Source organism: Schistocerca gregaria, chromosome 3 (assembly GCF_023897955.1).
Source record: "Schistocerca gregaria isolate iqSchGreg1 chromosome 3, iqSchGreg1.2, whole genome shotgun sequence".
Classification (NCBI taxonomy): domain Eukaryota; kingdom Metazoa; phylum Arthropoda; class Insecta; order Orthoptera; family Acrididae; genus Schistocerca; species Schistocerca gregaria.
Window position 1 is genome coordinate 266419605 of NC_064922.1, and position 16677 is coordinate 266436281.

Sequence of the window (16677 nt, forward strand, 5' to 3'; positions counted from 1 at the left end):
TATTTTTACACTGCAGTCATTAAATGCCTTTCTTCTCCCATTCCTCTTCTAACTTCTTCGTTTATCACGCTGTCTACCGATTTATTGTATCTTTTTATCGCCATGAACATACACTACTGGCCATTAAAATTGGCACACCACGAAGAAATGATTAGCTTTTCAGAGCATTCGCACAAGGTTAGCGCCGGTGGTGACACCTACACACAGGCTGAAATGAGGAAAGTTTCAAACCGATTTCTCATACACAAACAGAAGTTGATCGGCGTTGCCTGGTGAAACGCTATTGTGATGCCTCACGTAAGGAGGAGAAATGCGTACCATCACGTTTCCGACTGTGATAAAGGTCGGATTGTAGCCTATCGCGATTACGGTTTATGGTATCGCTACATTGCTCCTCGCGTTGGTCGAGATCCACTGACTGTTAGCAGAATATGGAATCGGTTGATTCAGGAGGGTAATACGGAACGCCGTGCTCGATCCCAACGGCCTCGTATCACTAGCAGTCGAGATGACATACATCTTATCCGCATGGCTGTAACGGACCATGCAGCCACGTCTCGACCCCTGAGTCAACAGATGGGCACGTGTGGAACACAACAACCATCTGCACGAACAGTTCGACGACGTTTGCAGCAGCATGGACTATCAGTTCGGATACCATGGCTGCGGTTACCCTCGACGCTGCACCACAGACGCCTGCGACGGTAAACTCAACGACGAACCTGGGTGCATGAATGGCAAAACGTCATTTTTTCGGATGAATTCAGGTTCTGTTTACAGCATCATGATGGTCTCATCAGTGTTTGGCGACATCGCGGTGAACGCACATTGGAAGCGTGTATTCGTCATCGCCATACTGGCGTAGCACCCGGCGTGATGGTATGGGGTGCCATTGGTTACACGTCTCGGTCACCTCTTGTTCACACTGACGGCACTTTGAACAGTGGACGTTACATTTCAGATGTGGTATGACCCCTGGCTCTACCCTTCATTCGATCCCTGCGAAACCCTACATTTCAAGAGGAGAATGCACGACCGCATGTTGCACGTCCTGTACGAGCCTTTCTGGATACACAAAATGTTTGACTGCTGCCCTGGCCAGCACATTCTCCAGATTTCTCACCAACTGAAAACGTCTGGTCAATGGTGGCCGAGAAACTGGCTCGTCACAATACGCCAGTCACTACTCTTGATGAACTGTGGTATCGCGTTGAAGCTGCATGGGCAGCTGTACCTGTACACGCCATCCAAGCTCTGTTTGACTCAATGCCCAGGCGTATCAAGGCCGTTATACGACCAGGCCGTATTAGTAGATCACTCCAAACGGATGTCTTTTCTGTTGCTCTTATTACCAAAAAAAACCCATTATTCTTAAAGAACACTAACGCAACTATTGTTGTTCTCGATGTAATATCTTCGTTACATCTCCAATTGATTTCTATTCTGATTCCTAGATACTTAAAATCTGGCGCATATTCGAATTCCTCTTTGTTCAGCTGCGTTTTTACCCTTTAAACTTTTTTAATGCAATTATTATAGTTTTATTGTTATAGTATGCCAATCGCCTTGCTGCATTTGGTAGCACCGGTTCTCGTCAGATCACCGAAGTTAATCGCTGTCGGAGTGTGCTAGTACTTGGATGGGTGAACATCCGATCTACCGAGCGCTCTTGGCAAGCGGGTGCTCTCAACACTTGTGAGGCAAATTGAGGAGCTACTTGATGGAGAAGTAGCGGCTCCGGTCTCTTAAATTGATATACGGCCGGGAGCGCAGTGTGCCCCTCCATATCCACATCCAGTCACGCTTGTGGTCTGAGGATGACACGGCAGCCGTTCGGTGCCGTTGGGCCTTCCATGGCGTGTTCGGACGGAATTTAGTTTCAGTTTATTAATTTTATGGTACAGATCATTTTGATTTGAGCTGACATGTGTTTGCCCTAGGTACCAAGCATTCCTCGTAGCAGATCAGCTGTCATGAAAAAATTGTTCTGCAGAAACTAAGAAAATGGCGAAACTGATGGTTACGTCGAATTTCACATTATCGGTGTCTGATGTGCAAATTGTATATAGTGATATGTGGAGCGAATGAATCTTATTTGAAAATAGCATAACCCTTTAGTATTAAGTAGAGATCATCTCATAATGACAGCAAATACATAAAATACTTGTATCCATTGTATTTCTTGAGAATTATTTCTGGCTGGGCTGGAAATTTCACATACAGTCAGCTGATGAAAACGGGCCGAAGGGCACCGTGAACTTTATGCAGGTTCTGGAAGGTGACGCCGACGCCAGGTAGAACAGCATTCACTAAAGGCTGTTGTGTGTACTGGACGCTAATCACCAGCCGACACAACGCGCACAACAGGTAATGCCACAGCCATCCAGACAGCCGCAGAGGAGTCGTTGGAATTCTGCACGAGATGACCCCCTTCCAACGTCACTAAAGCGTTTTTCTGCGTTGAAGGCGTTGTAAAGCACAGTAAATGTCCTGGAAGATTGGCAACAGTGAACCCTGGGTAGAGAATTCAGAGAAGACCGAGTCAGTCTGCCGATAGGAGAGGAATATATCGGTGGACACTATGCAGACTCTGTGAAAGCTACAGGTATTTATGACTCTATGCTCTCAGCAGAATATGGTAGATGAGGTGAGAAGTTTCTAAGAGTGTGAGACTGCGGCTTTATCGTCCCAAAAATATCTGTAGCTGATATATAAAAAATAGATTTTCAGCTTAGGGGTGCCATAGGAAACAACATGCTGTTCGACAATAACGCTTTCCTTTGAGAATGTCACAAGTAAAACAAATTCTTTTCTTTATCTCTAGGCCCTTGGGCGCGAAAATGCAGAAATTTTGTTGGTCAGGGTGGTCTGCCACACTACACTCATGCTCGTAGATTAAGGATAATGCTGATACAGGGTGAAACAACGCTCTGGTGGGCGATTTTCGGATTTAAGTCACCTCGGGGTATGGCCATGCGGTGCATTTGACCTGCAGTCGTCGCAAGGTGGCGCTGGCAGCATGCAGAGGTGTGTTGGTGCATGTCAGAGTACGGTACAGCGAGTAAGTGTGCAGACGTTTTCATACGTGCTAATGGTGACTATGTGTTGAAAATCGCTCAAAGAACACATATGGATGACGTTATGAGGGGTACAATATTAGGGCGACTGGAGGCTGGTCAAACACAGCAGGTCGTAGCAAGGACCCTCCGTGTGCCACAAAGTGTGATCTCAGGATTATGTGAATGATTCCAGCAGACAGTAAACGTGTCCAGGCGCTACAGTACGGGACGTCCACAGTGAACAACATCACAAGAAGACCGATATTTCACCATCAGTGCCCGCAGACGGCCACAGAGTACTGCAGGTACCCTTGCTCGGGACCCTACCGCAGCCAATAGAACAGTTGTCTCCAGACACACAGTCTACAGACGACTGAACAGACATGGTTTATTCGCCCGGTGACCTGCAAGGTGCATTCCACTGACACCTGGTCACAGAAGAGCCCGTAAAGCCTGGGGTCAAGAACGCAGTACATGGTTACTGGAACAGTCGTCCGAGATTACGTTCACGGACGAGTCCAGGTTCAGTCTGAACAGTCATTCTCGCCGGGTTTTCATCTGGCGAGAACCAGGAACCAGATACCAACCCCTTAATGTCCTTGAAAGGGACCTGTATGGAGGTCATGGTTTGATGTATGTCCGCCTTTTCAGGGGTGCAGTGGGTTCCACCTTCCCCCTGATGGATGATTGGATGCTCCACCGAGCTGCCATCGTGGATGAGTATCAGGGGAATGGAGTGGACTGCCTGTTCTCCAGACCTAAACCCCATCGTGCAAGTCTGAGATGCTTTTGGCCGACGTATCTCTGTACGTCTTCAAACCACAAGGACACTTCAGGAGCTCCGACAGGCACTGGTGCAAGAATGGGAGGCTACACTCCAGCAGCTGCTCGACCACGTGATCCAGAGTATGCCACCCCGTTGTGCGGCCTGTGAACATGTGCATGGTGATCATATTCCATGTCGGGATACATGCCCAGGAAACCGTGTCGTTTTCTAGCACATGTGTTTCGGGACGCGCCGGCTGCGGTGGTCTCGCGGTTCTAGGCGCGCAGTCCGGAACCGTGCGACTGCTACGATCGCAGGTTCGAATCCTGCCTCTGGCATGGATGTGTGTGATGTGCTCAGGTTAGTTAGGTTTAAGTAGTTCTAAGTTCTAGGGGACTATTGACCACAGCAGTTGAGTCCCATAGTGCTCAGAGCCATTTGAACTATTTTTGTTTCGGGACGGTTTTCTCAACTTATCACCAATACCGTGGACTTACAGATTTGTGTTGTGTGTGTTCCTTATGTGCCTAAGTTATTAGCACCAGTTATGTGTAGCGCCACGTTGTGTGGCACCACATTCTGCAATTATCCTTAATTTATGAGCATGACTGTAGTTTTGGAAATTATTGACAAGTGGGAGGACGTTCCAGAAGAATTGTCACTTGTCGTTGGGTAACTGCCAATGAGAGACTAGGATTGACTTTCGAAGATGGGGTGAATGTTACGTGGGAATTCAGGAGCAACTAAGGAGACTCTTTCCGCTGCTAGTGAGGGAAACAGAATTCTGTTTGCAGAATTCGGTGTGAGAAGTAGTCATTTCACTCTGCAGCTCCAAATGGAGCATGACGCGAGGTTTTCATTAGGTAACTTTATGGGATTCACAGGAATTATATCCGACAAAGTGGCCACTGACAGCAGCACTGGCGAACACAACGACGATATTTAAAAAAAATGGTTAGATCTGAAAAGATCTGCAATCGGCTTCTGGGTGTGGAGGTCGTAATTTACTCAGTAAACTACATAGTGGTAATCATTAGGAGTAAGACGTCTTTCTGGCATGCAGACATTGCAGATTTTGACATTCACTGTGATCAGCTCACGGAAATGGACCAGTGTGCTAATAATGTCGTAACCTACCTATCAGTTCCATGTCTTGAAACTCCAACAACCGTAGTTACCTGTACTCGTTTTATGTTCTTGTGACAATTTGTCAGTGAATAGGATGTCATCGAACATATTCGTGTTACACTTCAGTGCAACTACTGCACATGTTTTGCGTGTGGATTTATAATAAACGAAGGAACTCATGGTAACTTTGACGTTAATTACACACATATCTCACCTGATCACAGAATTAAATTACAGTGTCACTATTCCTCCACCCTTTTGACGTCCGTAGGGCCATAAATTACTACAAATTAAAAATCCATGCCTAACTAATGATACTTTACAATATTCGTTAGGCATCTACATACTGATAAAGGTTTGTTTCTGAATGGTTCAAATGGCTCTGAGCACTATGGGGCTTAACATCTGTGGTCATCAGTCCCCTAGAACTTAGAACTACTTAAACCTAACTAACCTAAGGGCATCACAAACATTCATGCCCGAGGCAGGATTCAAAACTGCGACCGAAGCAGTCGCGCGGTTCCAGACTGAGCGCGGCCGGCAAAGGTTACTTAGCTAAAGGCATAGGAGGTGGCATAGTCCAATCTCTCATAATCGTTTCTTTCCACGTGGCCGTTCTTGATATAGGAATAAATAATGTTTCTTGCGCTTAACAGCAACGTTCTCGAACACGCCTTCTAGATTAGTGTCAGTCGTGGATCGTTGAATGGCGCACAATCTGAATGACGGTTCAACTCCACCTGCCACAACTAATTTTGATAATTTCACTGTAGAGCAACGTGAATACATCCAATCGCTAAACTGCAAATTATAAAATTGTTTTGAAGCAATCTTTTTCAAACGGTGTACACTGAATGTTGATCATATGGCATTGTAAAGATTGAGCCGTGCTGGCCCCAGCTTATGCGTTGGTTTAAACCTTGACTGTTACTCTGCGTTTGGTTTCCAGCGGTTACTGCGGTTATGCCGTGGTTCTTCCTCTTTCTACGTGTGGCAGCAGCGGTGTGTTTATCGATATTCGTACATTGTACTATCTTTGGTCTGGTGCTTATAGCTTCCGGGTAGCCGGTGTGCGGTAGTCGGTCTTCTGGTGTGGATCGGATCAGCCAGGAAATCTCCGCGCGGCACAGTGAGCGGGGCCCGCTGGCGGTCTCTATGCAGTGTTGGAGTGTGTGGGAGCCGTTACGATGGCAAAGGGTTCGTGGTTCAACGACATCAAAGTTGAGTGATGATTTAATTACCGAAGCCAGTCTGTTCACATTGTGCCGTTTGTTTTCGTGGTTGGCTGTTGGGAGTATTCCCGTGAGCAACAGCGAGTGATCGAGTTGGCGAAAGTTTTGCCATCATCTGGTGGAGTTAACTGTATTCTGGTTATTTGAAGTTCAAGTGCACCAGCGACATTTTCTGCCTTGTGGCCGTTAGCGTTCCGCTTACCTGCCCTGGCCTATGACGTAAAATTCAGGCAGTGTCCTTTCCTCGCCATGTTGTCGCTGTCCAGCGCGTGGGTGTAGATTTGATAGCTTATGCATACTAGGATGTGAGCGGCTACGCCTTTTACGTTTTGGCTTTGGAGTTCCTTGCGTACTGGTCGGGTGGAAAGGAAGTCGTCTTGTCGGTGGGTCCATTGACTGTCTCTTGGTTGGGTAGCCGGTGGATCGGATATAGTTGGGCCTACTACCTGTCTCCCTTAAGTGAACGTTAATATTTCCAGTGCAGACCGATCCCCCGGAAACTTCGGAGCGCCACTGGCTGTACTGCCTTTTCATGTTGGTGTTTGATTGTGTATTTTAATGGGTCATAGCCAATGGTTTGAATTTGTATGCTTTTAGTTGGGTTTTAAATAATGGGCCTTCAGCCGTTTTAAAAATTCAAGAGATTGTGCCTATAAGATTGTGTGACATATTCAGTCGAAAGTTAAGCTTTGAAATTTGCGCTGTAATGTTTGTGCAACTAAATAAGGTTATATGTGTTCGAGTGTAACTGACAGCCGCTCATTTTTGGCCCCTTTCCACAATTCCAACCACCTGTTGTGTTCTGCGGATATAACCAGGCGTTTCAAACATGTAAACAGAAAAGTACTGAAACGAAACATAACATATTTCAACAAATTAAAAAGCAAAAATCTCTTCCCCGAAAAAAATACAGCAAATCGGCTGTGAGATACTGTAAAGTTCCAAATTACTGTCTTTGACGTGAATTTTGTGGCAAGGAACTAATTTTGTATCAGCTGTCTGCACAAGAGAGCGGCCTGAGTTCCACAAGATTTGCGTTTGTCCGACGCATCAGCGGCGGTACAAAGGAGCCACGCCACAGCAGGATAATCTTATTAAGAAACTGCAGCTTCTTGTGTCTTACTTCTGAGGTCATCAGTCTCCTAGAACTTAGAACTACTTAAACCTAACTAACCTAAGGACATCACACACACATCCATGCCCGAGGCAGGATTCGAACCTACGACCGTAGCGGTCGCGCGGTTCCCGACTGAAGCCCCTAGAACCGTTCGGTCACCGCGGCCGGCGAGAAGGGAGCACAGAACCACGTGGTTTCCCTTCTGGATCCAAGAGCATAAAGGCGGAGCAAATGGGGAACGCCTTCTAAGATCGCCTGTACTACTGCACTTTAGCCACTGATTCGAAACGGTAAGCGGGAAAACCACAAAAATGCTATGGCTCACCTCATTTGTAGGTCTGTAAATACACTCCTGGAAATGGAAAAAAGAACACACTGACACTGGTGTGTCAGACCCACCATACTTGCTCCGGACACTGCGAGAGGGCTGTACAAGCAATGATCACACGCATGGCACAGCGCACACACCAGGAACCGCGGTGTTGGCCGTCGAATGGCGCTAGCTGCACAGCATTTGTGCACCGCCGCCGTCAGTGTCAGCCAGTTTGCCGTGGCATACGGAGCTCCATTGCAGTCTTTAACACTGGTAGCATGCCGCAACAGCGTGGACGTGAACCGTATGTGCAGTTGACGGACTTTGAGCGAAGGCGTATAGTGGGCATGCGGGAGGCCGGGTGGACGTACCGCCGAATTGCTCAACACGTGGGGCGTGAGGTCTCCACAGTACATCGATGTTGTCGCCAGTGGTCGGCGGAAGGTGTACGTGCCAGTCGACCTGAGACCGGACCGCAGCGACGCACGGATGCACGCCAAGACCGTAGGATCCTACGCAGTGCCGTAGGGGACCGCACCGCCACTTCCCAGCAAATTAGGGACACTGTTGCTCCTGGGGTATCGGCGAGGACCATTCGCAACCGTCTCCATGAAGCTGGACTACGGTCCCGCACACCGTTAGGCCGTCTTCCGCTCACGCCCCAACATCGTGCAGCCCGCCTCCAGTGGTGTCGCGACAGGCGTGAATGGAGGGACGAATGAAGACGTGTCGTCTTCAGCGATGAGAGTCGCTTCTGCCTTGGTGCCAATGATGGTCGTATGCGTGTTTGGCGCTGTGCAGGTGAGCGCCACAATCAGGACTGCATACGACCGAGGCACACAGGGCCAACACCCGGCATCATGGTGTGGGGAGCGATCTCCTACACTGGCCGTACACCTCTGGTGATCGTCGAGGGGACACTGAATAGTGCACGGTACATCCAAACCGTCATCGAACCCATCGTTCTACCATTCCTAGACCGGCAAGGGAACTTGCTGTTCCCACAGGACAATGCACGTCCGCATGTATCCCGTGTCACTCAACGTGCTCTAGAAGGTGTAAGTCAACTACCCTGGCCAGCAAGATCTCCGGATCTGTCTCCCATTGAGCATGTTAGGGACTGGATGAAGCGTCGTCTCACGCTGTCTGCACGTCCAGCACGAACGCTGGTCCAACTGAGGCGCCAGGTGGAAATGGCATGGCAAGCCGTTCCACATGACTTCATCCAGCATCTCTACGATCGTTTCCATGGGAGAATAGCAGCCTGCATTGCTGCGAAAGGTGGATATACACTGTACTAGTGCCGACATTGTGCATGCTCTGTTGCCTGTGTCTTTGTGCCTGTGGTTCTGTCAGTGTGATCATGTGATGTATCTGACCCCAGGAATGTGTCAATAAAGTTTCCCCTTCCTGGGACAATGAATTCACGGTGTTCTTATTTCAATTTCCAGGAGTGTATAAACTAGCGTACATCCGTAAGCAACTGAGATACACACACACGTATCTAGTGACGGCAACAACTTCCTTACCCCCTGACGGTGGCAGCGATGCTTTGTCGGGAGAACTTCGCGAGATACGGAACGCATTGTGGAGAAAACCTGACTAACGAACGTCAAAGGCCGGATATTGGTCGAAGCTGGGTCCAAAATGTACACATTTCACTGATTGGTGCAGCTGTTGCGCTGAATAAGACTAAGGTCAGGAGACCAAAAGGATCGCATAAGCACCCAATGATAAATCCATGCCGGACCTGTGGCCGTGCGGTTTTAGGCACTTCAGTCCGGAACCGCGTGACTGCTACGGTCGCAGGTTAGAATGCTGCCTCGGGCGTGGATGTGTGTGATGTCATTGGGTTAGTTAGGTTTAAGTAGTTCTAAGTTCTAGGGGACTGATGACCTCAGATGTTGAGTCCCATAGTGCTCAGAGACATTTGAACCATTTGATAAATCCCTCATTATTTTGAGACAGAATTCAGAAACAATGGAGAGGTACACTGAGGTGACGAAACTCATGGGGTACCTTCTAATGTCGTGTCGAACCTCCTTTAACCTGTCGTAGTGCAGCAACTCGACGTAGCATGAACTTAACAAGTCGTTGGAAGTCCCCTGCAGAAATATTGAGCATTACTACCTCTACAGCCGTCTATAATTGCGAAAGTGTTGCGGGTGCTCGAACTCAACTTCGATTATGCCCCAGACACGTTGGATTGGATTCATGTCGGGCAATCTGGATGACCAAATGGAACTGGAAAGGAGCGTTTGGTGTCATTGGCCGGGGATGGGGATGAAATGATGCTGAAGACAGCACAACACCCAGTCCCTGAGAGAAGGGAATCGAACCCAGGCCCGAAGGGCGGTAATCCGTCACGCTGACCACTCAGCTATCGGGGCGAACGGTGGCCAAATCATTCGCTCGGAATCTCCAGAATGCCCTTCAAACCAATCGGGAAAGGACCACGTGAATGGAGCGTTGTCATCCATACAAATTTAATTGTTGTTTGGCAGGATGAAGTCCATGAATGGTTGCAAATAGTCTCCAAGAAGCCGAGCATAACCATTTCCAGTCATGCTCGATTCACTTTGACCAGAGGACCCAGTTCATTCCATGTAAATCCAGCCCACACCATTATGTCTTCGTGGACTCTGCCGCACACTCTAAACCTACCATCAGCTCTTAGCAACTGAAATCGTGACTCATCTAACCAATCCACGGTTTTCCAGTCGTCTTGAGTAGAACTGATGTGGCCGTTAGGCCAGGAGAAGCCCTGCAGGCGCAGTCGTGCTGTTGGCAGAGGTGTTCACGTCGGTCATCAACTGCCATAGCCCACTAACTCCAAATTTTGCCCCCAAAATACTTTCATCATTTGCGTAAATAATGCTTTGTTAGTAGGTTGTATGCATCGCCTCGAGTCGCTTCCGATCTATCCGTCCCCTGCCACTGGTGTGTACTGACACGCTGATCTGAGTCAGATGCATGTCTTCGATGGCAGGTGGGGTGAGTTCCTAGAGCGCCGTTTCTGTGGGAGTGAGTAATGGAAAAAGAAAAAGACATCAAGGAGGGCGAAGTGGGAGGGGAATGACTATTAAAAACAAGAAGGGAATGGAACAGGGACCACTAAAATGGAAAAGTGGAAGACGTATGAAACGAAATAACGAGGAGAGTCCTGACAGGATTGTGGTGAGAAACAGTTCCGTAAGGCCTAGAACTCTTTGGTACAGACGCGCATGTTTGCTGTTTTCAGCTCCTAGATTGAGCCGCCATCGTTATTCGAAGTGAGCCAGCCTGGCTGAGTTTGTTATTTTTCTGCTACTGCATTTTTTGAGGGACAGAGAAACAGTGAAAAAGATGCGTGATGTCGTTGCAAGTAATGTGAATTTGTTAGCCATGTTTTGAATTATATAATGCAAAAAATAATCAAGGAAATCTGTACCTTCTTCAGTTCAGCATACACTACTTTATAAATGAATCTTGCATCAGTGTGGTTAAGAAAAAAATCAGATGTGGTTGTAGTGGTGGAGATGGGGAAGGGGAAAGACAGGAGAGCCCAAGCCAATGTTTGTCTTGGGAGCCAGTTGCCTAAGTTATATCAGTGATCTCTGCAGTCTGTTGACTCCGTAAGTGGAACTGTACATACGGAGCGGTAGCTGCGTGTCAGGTAGTGGGCTGGTGGTTAGCGATGATATGGCTGCTCACTGGTTATTGTTGTACTGGGATGATGTTCTACTACAGTGCTATTCGTTTGTCAAATGTGCCACTCCTGTCAGGAACACATTGTTCTTACGAAGAGGATCTGTCTCATCATTACATCGACGCCTGCGACAATTACGTGTGCTGTCAATATGTTTCCAGAGTGAGATTTTCACTCTGCAGCGAAGTGTGCGCTGATATGAAACTTCCTGGCAGATTAAAACTCTGTGGCAGACCGAGACTCGAAGTTCGAGTGCGCTGCAGAGTGAAAATCTCATTCTGGAAACACCCCCCAGGCAGTGGCTAAGTCATGTCTCCGCAATATCCTTTCTTTCAGGAGTGCTAGTTCTGCTAGTTTCGCAGGAGAGTTTCTGTAAAGTTTGGAAGGTTGGAGACGAGGTACTGGCAGAAGTAAAGCTGTGAGGACGGGGCGTGAGTCGTGCTTGGGTAGCAGACACTTGCCTGCGAAATGCAAAAGTCCTGAGTTCGAGTCTCGGTCCGCCACAGAGTTTTAATCTGCCAGGTAGTGTCATGTCAACATGTTGTTTCCTATGACGATGCCTTGTCTCATCAATGTATTGTCGCCTAAGAGGACTATCTACGGCCTTAATACGTTGTTGCTCTCAAATGACGACTTGTGTCATTGACACATAGTTGTCCACAATGACAACCTGTATCATCAACATACTACCACCTGGAAAAACAGCTCATAGTGTATCGTTAACATGTTGCCCTCAATGACAACACGTGTGAGCAACGTTCTGTTGCTTGTGACAATGACGCATGCAAGCGACAAGTGGTTGCTACGACTAACAACATGTTATTATCCATGTCAGTGACCCATGTTAGCAAGAAGTTGTTCTACCGACAAAAAACGAGTCATCAACATACTGTTGACCACCACAATGACGCGTGTCATCAACACGTTGTTGCCTGTTAGAGACGATACCACTCGTAAAAAGCGCTCGAGAGCGATGGACGCACAAGAACACTTCCTTTGCAGCCGCGAACTGGAGGATATGTTTGAGTATTGTGTAGCGCAACGCTGATGAAATATTGCTTAGTAATTACGTTGCTTCATTGGTGACGGTTTTCACTATCAAGAAGCAATACGTGGCCTACAGTTTTAATACAGGTAAGAAATGGATTGTGGTTCACCTAACCTAAAATGCTCACTTACAGTTATTTACTGCGGTTTGGGGATCCGGAATTGGTCTTGGCGTTTTAGCGGTTGCTGCTGATGGCACATCGATGAAGGTGTAGGTGGGGTATCAATTGTGTTTAAACAGTACAAAGAAGACCTCAGCTGATGCACTATGTGTCGTGATGGGAATCTTCCCAATAGATATAACCGTCAGGTACCGTGCGGCAATGTACTGACTTAGGATGGGAGACTAGACCAGGTTCGACAGATCACTGGTGCACCGCTTGAGAGAACACGCCAACTCTTAGCATGGCGAGTGGATGCCCGGCAGAGCGAGTGGGACCAAAGTGATAAGGGCTGCCCAGTCTACAACTTCTTCCCTGATATCAGGGAAAGACTAAAACTAAAACATACCGATCACCACCCGCGGTATGGTACATTTCCTCACAGTATATGGACCTTATCCCACGCACCTGAGCCGCGTGAGTGTGCAACGGACTAGTAGAGGCAGATGCGGGGAAAAAGGTTCCCCAGAACACACTGTCCTTTTCTGCGGGCAGCACACAAACAAACGACACACACTTCATGTCAACCACAAGAACACACAGAACGAATTACATGCCATATTGCGTGACCCACACCAGTGGACAGAACTAAATACACTGACTGACGAAATCTCTAAAATCACATACACAGAATACCTACGCAAGAGACCATACAGAAGGCAAGTCGGTTTACAAAAACAGCAGAATGCCCATGGGTTGGATGACACCATTGATATCTCTAGTCAAGAAGAAGAGACAGACTCGGATCTAGACAATGACGTCGATGACGCATAGTGGCAAGTTGTGCGACATTAAACAGGCCAGAAAAGCCGATGTGAGGTGCTTACGACTCAACAAACTCACCTAAAACCATTAAGCACCACAACTGTAAATATGTACATTAGTAGTAGCACCATCATGTCTAGCGAGAGACGTATAGTGACCTCTTCGAGGTGACTACGCCTCCTGGTGAACAGCGATGCACGGCCTGGATGGAAGGATCTTAATTGGTGCCCCTCGTAGCAGAGCCCAACCCGACGGATACAGTGATGTAGATCGGGGAAAACCACCGTCCAGGTCGGATAGTTTGTGTAGCCAGGAGGTGCCACTTGCAGATCACTTGACCAGAGTTAAAAAAGTAGGCTATAGACATGGAGTGCCATTTTGTATTCTCTTTCTTTATTTTATACTAATGTTAGCTTAAAACGGTAGATATAGTAAAGGAATTAGGAGTGGCGACCAGCGGCACGAAGTCCATTCCACGACCCTGGCCGCCACACGCAACCAAGTGGCGGGAAACTCTCCTCTTATACTCTTTTGTATTAACATCCTCTTACCATTATACAGGGTGTTACAAAAAGGTGTAGCCAAACTTTCAGGAAACATTCCTCACACTCAAAGAAAGAAAATATCTTATGTAGACAGCCGGCCGCGGTGGTCTAGCGGTTCTAGGCGCTCAGTCCGGAGCCGCGCGACTGCTACGGTCGCAGGTTCGAATCCTGCCTCGGGCATGGATGTGTGTGATGTCCTTAGGTTAGTTAGGTTTAACTAGTTCTAAGTTCTAGGGGACTAATGACCTCAGAAGTTGAGTCCCATAGTGCTCAGAACCATTTGAACCATATTTGTTATTTGGACATGTGTCCGGAAACGCTTACTTTCCATGTTAGAGCTCATTTTAATACTTCTCTTCAAATCACATTAATCATGGAATGGAAACACACAGCAACAGAATGTACCAGCGTGACTTCAAACACTTTGTTACAGGAAATGTTCAAAATGTCCTCCGTTAGCGAGGATACATGCATCCACCCTCCGTCGCATGGAATCCCTGATGCGCTGATGCAGCCCTGGAGAGTGGCGCATTGTATCATAGCCGTCCACAATACGAGCACGAAGAGTCTCTACATTTGGTACATGGGTTGCGTAGACAAGAGGTTTCAAATGACTCCATTAATAAAAGTCAAGAGGGTTGAGGTCAGGAGAGCGTGGAGGCCATGGAATTGTTCCGCCTCTACCAATCCATCGGCCACCGAATCTGTTGTTGAGAAGCGTACGAACACTTCGGCTGAAATGTGCAGGAGCTCCATCGTGCATGAACCACATGTTGTGTCGTACTTGTAAAGGCACATGTTCTAGCAGCACAGGTAGAGTATCCCTTATGAAATCATGATATCGTGCTCCATTAAGAATAGGTGGAAGAACATGGGGCCCAATCAAGACATCACATACAATGCCTGCCCAAACGTTCACAGAAAATCTGTGTTGATGACGTGATTGCACAACTGCGTGCGGATTCTCGTCAGCCCACACATGTTGATTGGGAAAATTTACAATTTCATCATGTTGGAATGAAGCCTCATCCGTAAAGAGAACATTTGCACTGAAATGAGGATTGTTGGATGAACCATTCTCAGAAGTGTATCCGTGGAGGCCAATCAGCTGCTGATAGTGCCTGCACACGCTGTACATGGTACGGAAACAACTGGTTCTCCCGTAGCACTCTCCATACAGTGACGTGGTCAACGTTACCTTGTACAGCTGCAACTTCTCTGACGCTGACATTAGGGTTATCGTCAACTGCACGAAGAATTGCCTCGTCCATTGCAGGTGTCCTCGTCGTTATAGGTCTTCCCCAGCCACGAGTCATAGGCTGGAATGTTCCGTGCTCCATAAGACGCCGATCAGTTGCTTCGAACGTCTTCCTGTCGGGACACCTTCGTTCTGGAAATCTGTCTCTGTACAAACGTACCGCGCCACGGCTATTGCCACGTGCTAATCCATACATGAAATGGGCATCTGCCAACTCCGCATTTGTAAACATTGCACTGACTGCAAAACCACGTTCGTGATGAACACTAACCTGTTGATGCTACGTACTGATGTGCTTGATGCTAGTACTGTAGAGCAATTAGACGCATGTCAACACATGCACCGAAGTCAACATTGCCTTCCTTCAATTGGGCCAAATGGCGGTGAATCGAGGAAGTTCAGTACATACTGACGAAACTAAAATGAGCTCTAAAATAGAAATTAAGCATTTCCGGACACATGTACGCATAACATCTTTTCTTTATTTGTGTGTCAAGAATGTTTCCTGAAAGTTTGGCCATACATTTTTGTAACACCCTGTATTGTCTGTAAAGTTATCAGATGCTGCACGTTACACTATTTGTAGAAACAAAACAAATAGAACCCCCCTCCACGCTTCGGGATACGGGCACCGGTGTGAGTGGGGTCGGCAGTCGGAGTGGTGTCGCACTAGCCGCTCTGATCCCAGAATCCAATCACAGCGGCCAGGTTGCTTTGAACGAGCCACCATAAGAAATCAGAGGGTGGGTCAAATATAAGAGCAGCAAGTGAAAAAAAAAATCTACTCGTACAAGAACAGTTCAGCAAACAGTCCGTAAGCTGTACAACTCGTATCATCGGAGCTGTCAGATAATTCTCCAATTTTTTATAATTTGAAGCTGTCTACTACTTCGTTAGCGTTGGGTCACATGGGCAACAAAAGGGAGAAACCTACTTAAACCTCAGGGCAATCCACAGCAAGTGCTCCAAAATCTGCCTCCGCTCGAATCCAAAGTGTCAGGAGGGACGGCGTCGAGTAGCCCCTCATCCCCGCGCCAGTGGCAGCCGCTGTACGAGCTAGACCAGAGTGCCAAAGTGGAGAGGCCGGGCTAGGCGGGACTTACGCGTGCAGGAGCGCGGCTCGTCGGAGGCGTCCCCGCAGTGATCGGCGCCGTCGCAGTAGCGGTCCAGCCGCACGCAGCGCCCGTTGCGGCACGGGAACTCGGAGATGCGGCACGCGGGCACCGCCCCCGCGCCCGCCGCCCACGCCGCCACCGCCGCCGAAGCCGCCAGCAGCCACAGCGACCACGCCGCCGCCCGCCGCCGTGCCTGCCACACACAAACAGCCCTCACGTCGCAGCTGCCTGCTCCACTCGCCTTCTGCACGCTGCTCATTGTTCGTATGGACGTCGATCATAAAACGGGTCCGTGGCAAAAACTCTTTGTAATGACGTCAGCTTACTCTCATTGTTCTTTTTTTTTACTGCGATGAATCCTACCACACTTCAGACTGTCAAAAAAGTAAAAGCAACTGCTATTGATGACATCCCTGCAGAATTGCTGAAAAATTAATGGGTTACAAAATGAAAGACCAATTATTCAGAGTAATAAATCCCTGC

At 47.9% G+C, this 16677-nt stretch overlaps 1 protein-coding gene across 1 annotated transcript in view; it reads right to left on the reverse strand.

The window, feature by feature from the left end:
* Nucleotides 1–16453, reverse strand: part of LOC126355337 (uncharacterized) — a 475493-nt gene extending 459040 nt beyond the window's left edge. Inside the window, exons 1-2 of the mRNA XM_050005632.1 lie at nucleotides 16403–16453; nucleotides 16183–16318 (exon numbers count right to left, since the gene is read on the reverse strand). Coding sequence (XP_049861589.1) covers nucleotides 16183–16318; nucleotides 16403–16453 — 187 coding nt within the window. The remainder of the gene's footprint in view (nucleotides 1–16182; nucleotides 16319–16402) is intronic.
* Nucleotides 16454–16677: the final 224 nt, after the last annotated feature.